Below are 16,999 nucleotides of genomic sequence, written 5' to 3'. Positions count from 1 at the left end.
GGATTTAGATCTTCCCATGCATTTGATAAGGGGTTACTCATTAAAACAAGTGTACAGCATACCGAAATTTGCAATATGTTAATGATAGGAAATTTTTCAATGCGAGAGAAAATTCCATTCTCATTGCTGTAAATAACTTGTACACTTTACGGAAAAAATCGACATGTTCCAATGCATTTTTGTGTTTAATGAAGTTAAGTGCATTTATCTTTTTTCCTCAATTTTCAAACTTTCGTCAGCGCTAGCATCTACAAATATATGAAAAAAAACCATTTGGCAAAGGTCTTGGGAGTATCAGTGATGGTGACTGGGAGCAATGATACATCACCATTTTGATTTTTACAATAAATCAAAAAGAAATTATAAGTAAATAACCTTTATTTACAAAGACAGAAAATGAAGTAGCAATATTATTTAATTTTGATTAAAGATATAAGAAAGCATTATACAGTTACAAATATAGAAAGAAATAATGACATACACAGATCTTCATTTAAAGTAAAAAGGTATTATATGTAGTTAATTCAAAATTTGTTAAGTCTTTTCACACACTGATGTCATACACATTAAATGGTATACTAAATCATATTTCTTCAAAAATGTATTTTTTATTTGAGAAACATAAGGTTATTTCTAAATCCCTTTCACCAAAACAGATTTTGGACTCTTTTGATCATCACTAGTTTTACAAGCATTTCACCTCCAAAACTATAACTAACCAACTTAGTTTATGAAAACATGATCACAAGAAACATTCCTTCTCTTAACAAGAATAGTGTATCCTTCCTATCATATATTAACCTCATCGCAAAAAATGTTACTTTAAGGATGTTCGCTGCTCTGTTAAAGAAAAATAAGGATCTGAAAAGGGTTGTGAAATCTCTTAATATTTGTCATGCAAGAACAATATAGTAGAAAAACTTGATGGGTCAGTCTGTTTGTTATTGGGATAAAAGCATTTGAATTTTCTTTTTCGGTGGGTGAGGGTTTCTCTTGATTTTCCAAATATTTAGTATTAGTAGGTTTAATCTATTAACATCCCCGAAAAAATAACCTGGATTTCATAAAAACTAACATTTTTAGGTGTGTTTAATGAAAGTGGGGGTCCCTGGATAAAATATTTATGAAATGGTTAAAATCAGAGGAAACCAAAATCTGACAAAAGCAGCGAATATCTTTAAGGTATTTGATATATATTTTTTCTAACATCATACTAAAACTACAGCCTTGCCCTCAAGAATTACCCTTAAAACAGAACCATTACCTCTTTCTTCAATTTAAATGTCCACATTCTACACTGACAAAAGTATTAGTATATGTGTCTACATCTAATATTAGCACGATATTCGTTGACCAAGCTGAACACTACACATAAAAAAAATATTCATTTAACATCAACAATTAGCCAATAAACAAAATGTTGCTTTACGTTAGAATAATAGATTTCTTACATATAATAGTTTATATTTATCCAATCAATATAACAAATACATTTTCCACACAGCAAATGTTAACGGAGATAATGCTTATCTTGTAATAAAGCAATCACCTGTACACAATCTTTAGACATATTGAATTCACATGTATAAGATGTAGGTTGTGTAATTGTTTCAAATGTATTGATTTAAAAGTAAAAATAATATCATATATTTTAGATTAATTTTATTAATAGCACCTTTGAGGTAAAAATATTGGCACAAGACATGAAATCATGTTTTATCATTGAATTCTAGTTATTTATTGAAAAAAATAATTTAAATATTAAAAATAAAGTATTTATATATGAAATGAAACCAAATCATGTACATTTTACATACATAATTTAAAACATGCATGTAGAAAAGCTTTTAACAGATGTTAACATATATTTGAAGAAAGTACAAATGTTTTTATAAAAATCGAACAGGAGGTAATTCATGTACATTAAAAGTCAAAACCCAACAAATTCTCTTTTATTTCTTATGCGGAAACAGTTGCAGGCCAAATAATCAGTCTTAGTTTGTTATTCCATTGTTGCACAATTAAATATTACATAAATTTTGTATAAAATCGTTAAAAAAAAAGTTATGGTTCTTGATTTTGTTCAGTCTTACTTGGGAGATGAATGTAGTTTTCACAAAAATACAGATCAAAATACAGAAAGGACTTCATAAAAATATAGCATATGTCCACAGAAAAAGCATCATTGGTTCTAAGCCATGAATCACCTCTACCACAGACAGCGTCTGAAATTAACACAGATTGGTACTACAATATTGCCAATTACTATCATACTAAACATAAACAATAGAATTTAAGGTTGACTGATTGATTATTGGGGTTTAACACCTGAGCAGCATTATTTCAGCTATATACAGGCTAGAATTTAAGGAAACTAAAATCCTGATTCAAACTGAAATGTGCTATACTTTATAACTGATGTAGATTTCACAATAAATTGTAAATATGAAATTAGACGTAGGTAATGTCCATCTGTGCAAGACTTGAAAGGGTAGTCAAGGACATTAAGTCAAGTAATGTTATATCAAAATAGAAATGACATTGTAACATCATCACTTACGACCAATTTCACAATTAGTTCTAACAGTACCCTAGGTATTCTATAAAATAATATTTTAGACCTTTACACTTATTACTTTAAAATACAAACACATGGATGGTTTAAATGAATGAAGATTAGATACGTAATGACATATAGACAAAATATGTCTATCTAATTCAATGGTTTAAAATACAACATAATTCTACTTGAATGCTCTACAGCACCAAATTGTGCAATAGTTTGCCAATAAAGTATATAGTTTACTGCAGTTCCATTATACCAGCATAAATTTTGCAATTAAAAGCATCTCAAAAATGACCATTTTACCTAACACCATACTTGGTCTTTACTTGCATGTCTTTCATAATAGGGAATAAAAGCATTTAATGTTTAAAATAATAAATAGTGATTCAAATTTGTGCCAAATCTCATGACATTACAGATATATGCAGCATTAAAGGCAACTACATATCTCCTTTTTTCCTAACATCTTTTTTTCTTATCTAATTATGTTTTTTTTTTAAGTCAAGTGTCTTAACATGTATTTATGAAAACAATCAAAATACACTGATTAATTTCTATAGCAATTGAAAGATTTTGTTAAAGGTTACCCGATAAACCATTGCAATTTCAAACTCAAACTGAAATTCAAAAATAGTCAAATGATCACAAATTTAAATACCCTGAAGCTTTCGTCAGTGGAGAACCTTCTATTTACAATACTTATGGAAAACAAGAACAGTAAATTACATGTATCTACTACACTTAGTTATAACCATACCTAATTTACAAAATATTACACAGGAACCAAAAACACTTAAAACTCAAACATACAATTTACATAAAAACAAAGAAATGAAACAAATAACCAAAAAAAAAAAAAACATCTAAAAATTATCCCTCTAGAGCCCCCTAAATGTCATAAAGTCAATTTACACCTGTGACAATGTCACAAAGAGTTTCCCTTGTTATTCACTTTCTGATAACTTAACTACAACCTGTTTTCATTGTTCAAAATAGGGAATAAAATAAAAATTACTTGGTTGGAGATTAATCCCTTTAATAAGCCATAAAGGACACATCTGTTACAATGTAAAAACATGGAGAAACATGAAATATGTCACACAATTCAATGACCAAAAAATAACCAACACAAAATTATGTACATGAAAAAGTTAATGAATGAATCAGATACAATAGCACAAAGCACCTATTGATACACTTGTTAATGGTGTCCAGTTCTTCTAAAGCTTACCATAAACCGAGATGAAAAAAAAAGAATAATTCTACACATAATTTGAATTCAAATTCTCCCATCTAATAAATTCAAAATAATATCACAACCATAATTCTTTTCTAATATACATATTTTTACCGCTATAACCTTGGTTCCCTTGATTACTCTTTTACAGAGAAATACTGCTATAATACTAGATTTAAAACAACTGGACCCATAAAGCTATGAATTTATATATCAAGCATGGTTTCTTGATTATAATATGTTCTCTTTCTTGGTTAGAATTATAAACCACTTGCTTTGTCCAGTTCTTCATGACAAAAAGCAATTAATTGAAAATAAATTGAAGAAATTTTGAAATTCATAACAAGACATACAAATTATTTACAAAGTATTCAAGAAGCAGGTTAGTTTTCCATCGACCTGGTTTAAAATCCATCTTTAAAAACATAATTTAAACCATGATCAGACTAACAAAAGGATTTTCTATCTTTCACAAATAAACCCCATTAGATAAATTAATTCACCTCTCAAGCATTGGACAGTAATCATCTTACTTGATGCACATCTGCATGATATCAAGTTTTACCACAATCTATCAAATAGTTAAGGTGAAATTGTGCTAAAAAGTATTTGGGTGGACAGGGAGACAGACAGACATAGTGATTCCTTTATATCCTCGTATGTCATATGAAGGGGTTCCCCCCCCCCTAAAAAAAAAAAAACAAAAAAAACAAAAAAATAAAAATTAGCATTACATACAATATATACATCTCTGATATTGTTGTTCCACCTTTAACTAAAAGAAAACAAACAATTGGTCCTTCACTCCACAACATCACAGGTCAAGTAACAATATCACAAACTAAATGGAAATATATAATGACAAAATCATAAAAATATCTCTATGTAGCACTTTATCATACATATCATGCACTTTCATGCAAGGGTGAAAATAGTTAAATTACAAGATACCACCCCTTCCAATTTCAAATGAGAATTAGACCCAAGTCCCAAACAATAACAATCCATACAACATGTATAAGAAGCCACTTTCCTGATCTAAAGTGAAAGAGGTCAATTTGAGATAAGAGCACAGAGACCTAAAAGAAAGGGGGGATTAGTTTTCAACAGTAGATACATTGTTGGCACTACTACTGTATATTTAGCCAAAACTGTATGTTTTCTCCAAGTTTAATGGTATTTAAAATGGAAATAACTTTTTTAACACTAATTGACCTTACTCTCCTTTGAGTAATTTTGATATTATTACCATGTTTAGTGATTTGTAAATAGAAAGTAGTACTAGAAGACTCAAATCTATTTTCCCACCTGCATGCAAATAATGATAGAAATCATATCTATAATCACTTGTATGAGGATGTCAATATAATCATATACAATTTGGCAAGGATTAAAATTATTTCACAGAGATGAAAATCCTCCTCCTACAGATCAATACTAAGCTTGACAGGCCTTGTACCCCTAGAGTTCTTGTGAAACTCGTTCAAGTAGTCAAGGACATTAAAAAAACCTTGGTAGTACACCTAGGGGTAGAGTACTACAACTTCCCATAAAATAAAAAAAAAACAGAAAAAAAATTGCTTAGTTATGCCATATTAATTGATGGACTTAGACTACCAAGAGCACTGGTAACTACTGTATGGCTTGTTATTTTTGGATGTGTTTAACATTGCATATATTTGATCAAAACTGAAATATTGATTTTAAAGAGACTTAATGTTGGGGGTTTCTAAACGTTCTTGTGCTTGAAACACATATTTATACAACACATCAATTTGAAATATTTTTTATGTTGTCACATTTATCCCAGCATACAGAAATAAAATTTTCATAGGAAAAAAAGTTATACATGAAAGAATATTTTTTGGCAATATTCAGCACTAAATAATTATGAAGGCACTTTACCTACAAAAATACATGCACACTGAATTAAATTTTAGATCTAAAAATTGATTTCTCTTCAGCAAAATATGATCCACTGATCCAGGTATGTGACATAAAATAATCAGTAAATCTCTTCTTGTACTTCTAGCTCAATGTCATTTGTTTTTTTTTATATTGATTATATCAAACTTGTAAATTTTTACAAAAAAAAGATCCAGTGTCAAAATCAATAAACATTCAATTTATCTTCAAACTGTTGACAAGTTCCTATTAATATCTATACAGGCCTTATATAATATAAATAAAACATACAATAAAAAATTCTAGGAACTCCTACTCCTAAATTTGGAAAATTACACTGTTAAAATGTTTCTGAATTATGGACAGATTCATAACAAACTGCAAAAAAAGTTTAATTTGAATTTTTGCATTTAAAACTGAATGGCATAACACTCTTGAAATAATTCTGATTAACATGCATCACAGTTTTTTTCTTCTTAACTTCCCACTTTTATAATACAAAAAATACTTCAGTAAAACAATTATAAAACTAAAAGAGACACCTGCATGTATGTTAAAACATGTTTAACAGAACAAATCCATCAATCCAAGGGAGGTTTGATTTAGATGGGTTTCATAGAAGTTGATGCATATTCAAAGTTCAAAACAATGCTTTTAATTGTACCTGAACATAAGTTTTCATAGCCTTTTTTCAATTAATTGAATCATAAAATGGGGAAGAAAAGTATAAATCCAGGTAAAAAAAACATCTCAGTTTGAGGATTTCCTCATATCCTACCTTTACTAAAATGTTAACCAATCAGACCTATTGAAATTGAACATTTGAAGAAAAACTAAAGTGGAGATATTTTATGAAACCAATCCTAAGCATATTTACATCTGATGGTAATTATTGCTGGCCCTTCGTGATTTGTAAAATTTGACAGCAAAGAATATTATAACAATTATTCCAGCACAAAGTACTATTCCTCCAAGAAATGAAGCTCCATCAAAATGTTTTCCAGTGTTTCCAGCAGTTGTTGAGGAATCTGAAAATGTAAAAAAAAGTAAACAAGACACCTCTTACTAAAGCACTTATAATATTAAACAAGATACTTCAAAATGTAAATGTAGTTATTTTTTGGCACTTGATGGGGGAATGTTAACATTTATTGAGTTTTTTCTTTTTTTTTTTACTGAAATTGCTCACAGAGATGATTTTACAAGGTCTACAAACAAAGCAGAAAATCAGAAGTAAACATACAGTAAAAAAAGGATTGTAACAGTTAAATCTGGATATGAAATAGCGGTATTCTGCCAAAAAGCTCTGTGTTCAAATTACAAAGGCATGTGAAATGAGATATATTGATGACAAAATGTGTACAAATTACAATATGAAATCATCACATTAAGTCAATTTTTTTTGAAGATCTTTAAGAATTGTATCCTATCCACACAAAATAATTTTTTTTGTCTGTGTCTTCTAACTAATAGTCCTATGCATACATTTAACAAATAAAAAGCTTTACCCGGTGCAGCATGATATGACAGCAGTGGTTGATCCTGAACAGTTGGGGCAAGTGTGGACACAATATTAGGTTTTGACACACATAAGCATTCAGACTTACTATTTATTATGGACACAACAGATAGTTTGTACACTATATTGCATCAAATTTTAAATCAGTTAAAAATTTTCAAAATCATATCAAAAATAAAAAGTAGATTTTTTCAGGTTTGGACCCTTTGACACCTTATAACTTGAAAACCCTAAGAGACAACTGAAATCAGATTGAAAAATGCAGGCAGGGATTTTAATGAAAACAATTTTGAAATTGGACCAAAAATAAAAAATTTAATTTTATGAGGCATTGCCTAAATTTGACCCTATATACCTTGAAAACAGTGTGAAACACAAAATCTGCTGATAAATTTGTTTACCAGAATTCATTAAGAAACAAAATAAAAAAGAATAATTAAAACTAAAAAAAAAACTAGAAGCCCTGTTTGTCACAGAAGCCCCCGCATCATTTGTAAGTAGTGATTTTTTTTAATAAATCAAAATCTGTAAGACAAAAATGATGCCCCCGATCACTAGACATGGTTTGCAGCTGGTTGACGCAGTAAATATTTGGTATGTTAGGCTAAGCACTGCAAAAACACTTGGGATAAGAAAAGAAGGACTGATGGACAGACTGAAAGACACATAACAAAATATTATTGCCTCCAATAACAAATCCCTAACTATGTTGCTTGGGGTATATTTCTGACAAAAATTACTAAGTCCAACTATCACCCAGTTCCATAGTATATTCCACAAAAATCCAGATTCTATGACCTTGCACACCATCATTATGTGTAGAGACATCCTGCAAAAAATATATTAGATGTAGTTCAAAAACTACAGGAGATAGCCGGACAAGCCAAATAGCCCTATTTCTGATGAAAATGACTAAGTGTAACTATCACCAATTTCTGTAATATTTCACGGAAATCAAAATCCTTTGGCCCTGCACACCTTCATCATGTGTAGAAATATCCTGTAAAATATTTTAGATGTCATTCAAAAACTATACGAGGAGATAGAAGGACAAGCCATGATCATATGTAACCTGGACGGACGGACAGGGGAAATAAATATCCCCCCCCCCAACTGTTTGTTGCGGGGGCATAAAAATTCTACTTGGGTTTTAATAAACACCTTTTCTAACCAGTACTCTTTCTGGTCCCCTTTTTTACACAATAGGGGCAACATAGTGCAAGTTAAATAGGAACCTTCAATTAGTGGTTAGTAATAACATATCAAAGTTTCAAAATTTTTTGCAGTCATAAAAAAAATTGAGTGGGAATAAATGCTTTACATTTTCAGTACAGTGATTTTTTAGGACATTCTTAAACAAAATAAGGGACAAAACATTTAGAAGCCCAGCTAATTTTATACCTTGACATTTTATTCAAACTAAAGAAAATTCAATGAAATTTCGTTTTCATATTAAGGGAGAATGTTGAAGTCTATTGCTCCAGCCAGAAGACTTCACAATGCAGTACAAGGAGGCATACGCTGCTTAGTTCAATTCCCACTTGATTTTTATTTTACAATTCATTTCCTAAAAACAGTTACAATTTCATGATTGGTAGACATGAGAGGTAATAAAGAAAACTGTGAAGAAACAAGAGAAAGTTGATAAGGAGTTCTCATACTACATGTAATTCCAAAAAATCATGCACATATTAAAAATACAATAACTGAACATGGCCAGTACTTAACAGAATAAAGTATACTTTATCATCTAGAAACCAATAATGTATAAACCAATGGACACACATGAGGTTCATGACTCAGTGAGCAATGAATAAAAATGCTCAAGTAATTACAAAAACCTAACATGTACAATAGCATGTTATAATAGATCAGTAAACAAATATATAACTATTGGATTGGATCTGAATATCACCAATGTAATTGACTAAAATAATAAAAAGATATATTGAGAAGGTTTGACAAAATATAACCATGATCAAAATGAGCTCCAACATCTGTCTAAAATATTACATAATACATATAAAATTACTGGCATCTGATATTGCAGTTTTTATGATTTACAAGTATTTGTTATTTAATTTTTTGCGCTGTTACAAATAATCTCATTTTAGTAATAGGAAGCAGTCTTGTATCTGCAGGAATTTTCACTTTTAAGTACTTTAGACTATAACTCCAATGCCAACATACAAAAATCGAAAGTGTTAAAATCAAGAATGAGGGTGCTGAGCACTAAGTTTGATATAGATGACCCTACCCCTAGATAGCCGGACAAGCAAACATATATAAACAGACAGAAAATAAGTCTATTTTCCCCTAATGTTTTCCTGAAAGGGTCAAAACAAAGCCAATAATTGCAAAAGCACAAAACAAACTGATCTGAACAGGTTACACTATAAATCTACCTAACAGAAGCATGCACCCTCTAAAGCTTTCAGAATTAATAAAATAATAAACTAGAGGCTCTAAAGAGCCTAAATCGTTCGCTTGGCTCTTTAAGCAACATTCTATTTTTTTAAATGTGGCCATGTTTATATCAATTTCATCAAATTCTGTCCAGTAGTTTCTGAGGACAAATTTTTTTAAGATAATAATATAAAAAATAGCAAAAAGAGGTCAAAGAAGGGCAACAACTCTAACATAGCTTAATAGATTAACATGAAAATTTTGCAACAGACAGATCTCATCATGCACAACATCTTTTCATGTCAGAAATTAGCTAAATCGAACGGATTTGGAGATATATGTTAAAATTTTCTGTCTGATCCCTATGTTCTATTTTTAGTAATGGCAGCCATGTTTTTTTATGGATAAAAAAATCCCCAAATCAATTATTTGCAGAACACCCTAAGGAACATTCATATAAAGTTTAGTTCTAATTGGTCAGGTAATGATAGAGAAGATTTTTGAAAGAAATAACATTAAAATAACAAAAAACATCATAACAGGGCAATACCTCCAACATGGCTTAACAGATTTACACAAAAAGTTTTTCCATTGATAGATTTCATCATGCTGAAAACTTTAACTCAGTCAGAATTTGACTTATCCTCAAGGTATTGGAGATGTATGTGAAAAACTTTTGTCTGACCCCAATTTTCTATTTTTAGTTAAGACAGATTAAAAATCCCAACATCAGTTCTATGCAGAATACCCTTAGGAAAATTCACAAAAAGTTTGGTTCTAGTTGGTCAAGTAGTGTCAGAGGAAAAGTTTTGTAAAATTGTTAATGACAACAAGGATTCCAAGTGATGGCAATTTGGGCCAGGTGAGCTAAAAAGACTTAAGGCATAGGTTATTATATCTATTCACATTTATGATGGAGAAATTTGACTGGTTCCAGTATAATTCTTGATGATTAGTGCAAGTATTTAAAAAATAAAGCCAAGAATCTTGGTAACCAGTGTAAATTAACAATTCAAAAGAACAACTTAATCATAATTTGGAAAAAATACCTCCAACAGAAGCTTGAGAGATGGTTAATCAATCTAATTTAATGTGAATTGATCCTGATGATGCTTGTGGCGGATAAGAAGCAATGATGATACATATATGTTGGTACTGAATGAATGGATATGAGGTTTATAAATTGGTTACTTGAGTCTAAACTACATTTCCTTGACTGATATTGTTACCTTTGGCGATTTTGACCATATAAAAGTGAATTCAAGGATTCATTATATCTAACATGAACAGGGATCTACTATTGACAGCCAATGACAAAGTCTACAAAGATTGATCCAAAAAGCACAAAGAGTAGACTGAATAAAATTTAAGAACCCAAGTAAATGCTTAGCTGCTGCATTTAATCATTTAAGATTGCATGTTCCAAAATATCCCCAATTGTCCATGGATGGGTCAGCAAACAGTTAGGCCAAACCTTAACTGACACAATCAACATTACAGAATTTCCATCTGTCTTCACCTTTGTCACCTACAAGTTGGGTACACGATGTTTTTAATACTGCATTGTCACAACAAAGTGTTAAATACTGCATATTTATTGCACATATAAGAGGTCACAATTGCGCCATGTGATAAAAAAGTTGTGAAAGTTTCATCAAATTCGATTCAGTGGTTTTATAACAATATAGGGGTTGTAAATCAGAACTTAGAATGTCAAAAAAATTGTCAGACAGAAATCTAAGAAATAAAGAAACAATCATTAAATAGCAAAACATTAAAATAAAAAAGATCTATGAGGCATGCTAACAGGTTAAGCAGACTTTGTGAGAAAACTGAGTATCTAGAAGTCACCAAAACAAAGAAACTGTTAATTTTTTATATTTTGTTGTTTTATAGTTATAATATGGTATAAACTTTTGATATATGCTGATACCAGTACATGTAGCTGGGTTTCAAATGTGTTTAGACACCTTCAAGGCATCATCTCCTGAATAATCATTTCTAGCCAGTCATGCCATACAAGAACATTGTTATGGAACCTCATTGAACTTCAAACCTGTTCTAATGTTATTGGTTCCATGACCAGGAGTGAAGACACATTTGAAACTCTGCATAGTTTTATAAGCTTGAAAATAATATAGATTTCAGTTTCAATTTAAATAAGCCTTTCTACTTCAGAAGACCTTCACTAGACATTAAGAACAAAACCGAAATACTCAACATAAATTTCATTACTAATTTAAAATTATATATTTTTTAGTAATCTACCGGTAGACGTTCCATAATTAAAAAAAAAAAAAACCACAAAGTCTGTTTACCATAGCCTAATACCAAAAAAAACAATATACACTAAACACAAAACTGATATATACATTATAATGTGTGGTAGTTAGCTTCTTGACGAGACCGGTACCATTTCCGTACAAAAAACAGTATCACCACAATGCCAGTACAAAGAACAATTCCTCCGACAAATGAAGCTCCGTCAAACTGATGCTCATCTTTTTGTGGGGCTTTAGTAGTAGCTGTAATGTCAGAAATTGAACCTACATGATGGGGCGCTATGAATACCATAATTCAAAACATCAAATATTTCAAATATCAGTAATTTTCTTCTTTTCTTATTGAAGAAATTTAACCTAGAAGGTTTGGCTAATGACTTCAAACAGTTTTAAAAATACAACAGACATGTTTGTACCGTAAACAGTAGTTTTTTAACTGTAGACATATATTCAGAATCTCTTTAATACACCTAAATACTGGTCATAAACCTTTATGGGGAGAGAATTTATTTTTAACTTTTTAAAGTTTTGTACACATATGAATGAATTTTTTATTTAAGATAAATAAGAAAGATTGTTAAAAATGTCAAGGATTAGCAACAGTTTTAACTATTTCAACCTTCAATTGGTAAAATATGTACTTCTTAAAATTGATTGATTTTAGCAAGTACACAATCAAATTAACTTCTATCTGTATAGAAAATCATAATGTGACACTTCTAAATGCTTATCTGACATTACAATGCACACTTCTAGAGGACAATTATTGATTTCATCAAATATGAAATTTTAAAGCATTAAATCCTCATACAAACATTTCAGTTTATCATTTTTTTGAATGGTAACCGTTTTATTCACAAAAGAATAGCAATTCAGGGTCAAGTCAAAGGTCAGCATTTGGTAAAATTCACAATTCCAAGCTGGATTAAGGAGTGAGGAATAAATCATTGGAGGAGGTATGATAAACCCTGATAATGCCTCAAAAAAGATACAATAAAATGAGAAGTCCCTAATTAATATTTTTTCCATACAAATCTGTAATTAAAACAAAAACAAAAACAAAAACATAATTTAATCAAAAAATTCAAATTGTTTTGATAAGAATACGGATTCAAATATATTGTTTAGATAAGACACAATATTGAATGTTAAAAATTACATAACACTAAGAAAATTACTAAAATTATATACAATTCATAGGGAGCTTATTGCACTTCTTTTTTTCTTTTACAACTAAGGGCAGATTTCCTGGTTTATACAACACCCTCCCATGTTTGCATGAAAGAGGTTTGAAAGAGGGAAGGAAGATCAACACTTATCACCAAATGAAACATAGCATGCAATGCTCAATTCACAGAAAGTAAGATTAAGTAGTAAAATCTGTGAGCAACTGTAAGCAAAGCTCATTAAAGGTTACCCTCATCCCCCAGTAACCATATGGTCAAACAGGAATTTGATATTCCTACAGAATGAAATCTACTCCCACATCATGGCATGCCTATATGTAATACAAAAATATGTATCACATGGTTAATGTAAGTAGTTGCAGAAGTCTGTAAAGAAAATGTGGATGGATGAGTAAATAGATGCCACAATCAAGCAAAGCAGGGGTATAAAAAGAATCTGCAGGAGGTGTTTTTTTTAAGAAGTATAGGATCAATAAAAAAAACCCTTCTTTATCCAGAAATGACTTTAACAGGCCAATAAAAATAGTAAATTGTGCAAATAAAATGAAAATAATAATACAGGTATCCAATAGAAATTACAGCACAGAAATGGTAAAAAACTTGGAAAAACAAAATTTAGCTCAGAAGTAGGAAAAAAATTCTGTCTGTTATGAATACATAATGCCAAACACACGCACTGACGAAAAAAAAACCCAAAAACCAAAAAACTTTGTCAGACATTATTGGTTGGCCTTGTAAAAGTTCCGTACCGTTATATTCTTAAATTTAAACCAGTTCTTGGTCAGCCAAAAATCTTTGTATGATGGCTCTAAACTGCTAACAATTAGCTAAATATATGTGTCATACAAAAAAAAAAAAAAAAAAAAAAAAAACACACAGCTCAATGTGAATCTCTCCTAAAGCCATTCACAGACTAAACTACAAAATTATACTCCATTCCCCATCAAATAACATTCTACGATTTGACGTCCAAATTGATTTGAATCAAAATCTAAAAAAAAAAGTGTACAAAGGGAAAATGTAATGAAGATTCTGTTAATTTTTCAATTATTTCCATTCAGTGGTATAGAAGGAGTAACAGGTAAGAGATAGGTACATGTACCCTGTTTAAGAGATGGGTACATGTATCCTGTTTAAGAGATAGGTACATGTACTAGTTTCAGAGATGGGTACATGTACCCTGTTTAAGAGATAGGTACATGTACTAGTTTAAAAGATGGGTACATGTACCCATTTAAGAGATGGGTACATGTACCCTGTTTAAAAGATAGGTACATGTACTAGTTTAAAAGATGGGTACATGTACCCATTTAAGAGATGTGTACATGTACCCTGTTTAAGAGACAGGTACATGTACCCGTTTAAGAGATGTGTACATGTACCCTGTTAAAGAGACAGGTACATGTACCGTTTCCCCACATTCATAAATGACAAAGTCCATGCTTCGCAACATGAAACCTCTAAATTGACCTGGCTCAAAATCTAAAGTAGGTGAACAAATGGAATAAGTAATAAAGTTTCTGTGAAAATTTAATTCTGTTCTGATGATATCCCTCTGCGTAATGGAAGGAAGAACAAACAGATGGAAGAAAACATCATTACCACTTTATACCCTCTCCACACAAGTGGAAAGTACAAAACAGCCAAACATTCCTAACAAGACAAACAGAAACCATTCACAGGTAGTCTATGATAGACTTTTCCAACATGACAAACCATCGGCAGCTAGTCTATGATAGACTTTCCTAACTTGACAAACCATTCACAACTTATCTTTGATAGACTTTCCTAACATGACAAAACATTCACAGCAAGTCTTCAATAGACTTTCCTAACATGACAAAACATTCACAACTAGTATTTGATATATTTTCCTAACATGACAAAACATTCACAACTAGTCTTCGATACTTTGCTAACATGCCAAACCATTCACAGGTAGTCTTCGATAGACTTTCCTAACATGCCAAACCATTCACAACTTATCTTCAATAGACTTTCCTAACATGACAAAACATTCAAAACTAGTATTCGATAGATTTTCCTAACATGACAAAACATTCACAACTAGTCTTCGATACTTTCCTAACATGCCCAACCATTCACAGGTAGTTTAGGATAGACTTTCCTAACATGCCAAACCATTCACAGGTAGTTTAGGATAGACTTTTCGAACATGCCAAACCATTCACAACTTATCTTTGATAGACTTTCCTAACATGCCAAACCATTCACAACTAGTCTAGGATAGACTTTCCTAACATGACAAAACAATCACAGCTAGTCTACAACAATTTTTCCCAACAAGACATAAACCATTCATTGTCTATGATTTGGTCATTTTATCTAACTTTTTACAAGATATTTGTAATATCACACCATGAACAAGTGATATAAAGAATGTCCCATTACAGTTTGTTGTTTTGTGATTCTGATGTTTATAAATCTGATAGGTCAAACGAAATGTTTCAATGTTTTATACATTATTTTCAAAGACAACAGGTGACATCATCGATGGATAAACTCTAGATTTTCTGTCATGACAGATGATGACTACTAGTATCAAGAGGCAAATGTTCCCAAGGAAGTATAGAAAAAAAAGTCTTCTAATCAAGAAATAGACACCCATTTATGTATGAATAATAAAAAAAATCAGACACAAATGATAATGGATCATGACAAAGAAAATATAGACTTAAGCAGCATGAAGACAAAACTATATATATAAGATATATAAGGCATTGTGAAAGCAAACTTGGCAGAAAATCAGAGTTAGTTTTTCTTTCAATTCAGCCATTCTTTCAATCCAGCCATAGATTTAATCTTTTGTGAACTTTCCTATTATGTTCAATTGTTAATGATAAAAAAAAAATCAAGTGAACATTGACTATTTAAAATTTTAACAAAATTTTAAAATACCATATGCAACCTGGATTCGGGTATTTAGAATCCTTAAAATATTAGGCTCCTGTAATTCAGGAAGAACTGGCTCTAATAGAAATTAGTAGACATGGCATCATCTGAATGCTTTTGTTGTATTTTTCATCTTTGGAGAAGGTGAGGGTTGCAAAAGGTATTATTTTTGAGAATTAGGCAGTGGGTGAATCATGGTGGAAAAAAGTCTTTCCATGAAATCTTATTCAGAATGTTATCTAAAATGCAGAAATAGCATTCATCTCTTTTTTATATGTGAATTATTCGAGATAGAAATGATATGAAATTTATTGCAAAACATTTAGTGGCTGGGGCCTGAAAACATGACAATGAAGACTATTCCCCCTCAGAAGTACAAATATTAACAAAATTCCAGTCCATTTACGAAGAGACTTCTCCAACTCTATAAGTTTTGAACATTAATACAAATTGATATTTTTCAAGTGAAAGAAAATTTAAAGCAAACTTACAAGCTGTGGTTGTTGATGGTGGTATTGTAGAACTGGGTTTTGGAGCAACACCTGAAAAAATGTCAATGGGTACAAATTAACAAAAAAATCTTACATACAGTGAATCCTCAGTGTCCAAATCAAACCACATTTGAAGAATTTGTTCACTCAGGACAGGAATTCAGTTTACCCATGTCAAAATACAAGTTGTTAAAGCACTTAAAAAAGTGTCTGGTTTAGACAGGGTTCTGGTTTATACATGTTTTTAGTTTATTCAAGGTTTGGTTTAGACAGGTTTTCAGTTTATTCAGAGTTCTGTTTAGACAGGTTTTGGTTTATTAAGGGTTCAGTTTATACAAGTTTTTGGTTTATTCAGTGTTCTATACAGGTTTTTGGTTTATTCAGGGTTCTGTTTAGACAAGTTTTTTCAGGGTTTGGTTTAGGCAGGTTTTTGGTTTATTCAGTTCTGATTAGACAAGTTTTTTGGTGTTTTTCATGGTTTGATTTAGACAGG

At 30.7% G+C, this 16,999-nt stretch overlaps 1 protein-coding gene across 4 annotated transcripts in view; it reads right to left on the bottom strand.

The window, feature by feature from the left end:
• Positions 1-360: 360 nt before the first annotated feature.
• The window catches only part of LOC148614279 (uncharacterized), a 48,362-nt gene continuing 31,723 nt past the window's right edge, over positions 361-16,999 (bottom strand). For 2 of the 4 annotated variants that reach the window (XM_088588294.1, XM_088588296.1), the window contains 2 exons: positions 16,507-16,557; positions 361-6,736 (listed from right to left, as the gene is read on the bottom strand). In XM_088588294.1, coding sequence (XP_088444420.1) covers positions 6,582-6,736; positions 16,507-16,557 — 206 coding nt within the window. In that variant the 3' untranslated portion in view covers positions 361-6,581. Of the gene's footprint in view, positions 6,737-12,005; positions 12,159-16,506; positions 16,558-16,999 lie in introns of all 4 variants that reach the window. The other 2 variants (XM_088588297.1, XM_088588295.1) reach the window with 2 other exon arrangements.

Source organism: Perna viridis, chromosome 6 (assembly GCF_037379345.1).
Source record: "Perna viridis isolate PV_CMFRI_1.1 ecotype Kerala chromosome 6, ASM3737934v1, whole genome shotgun sequence".
NCBI classification, from domain to species: domain Eukaryota; kingdom Metazoa; phylum Mollusca; class Bivalvia; order Mytilida; family Mytilidae; genus Perna; species Perna viridis.
Note: the sequence above shows the minus strand (reverse complement) of the source record. Positions and strands in the feature narration are given on the sequence as shown.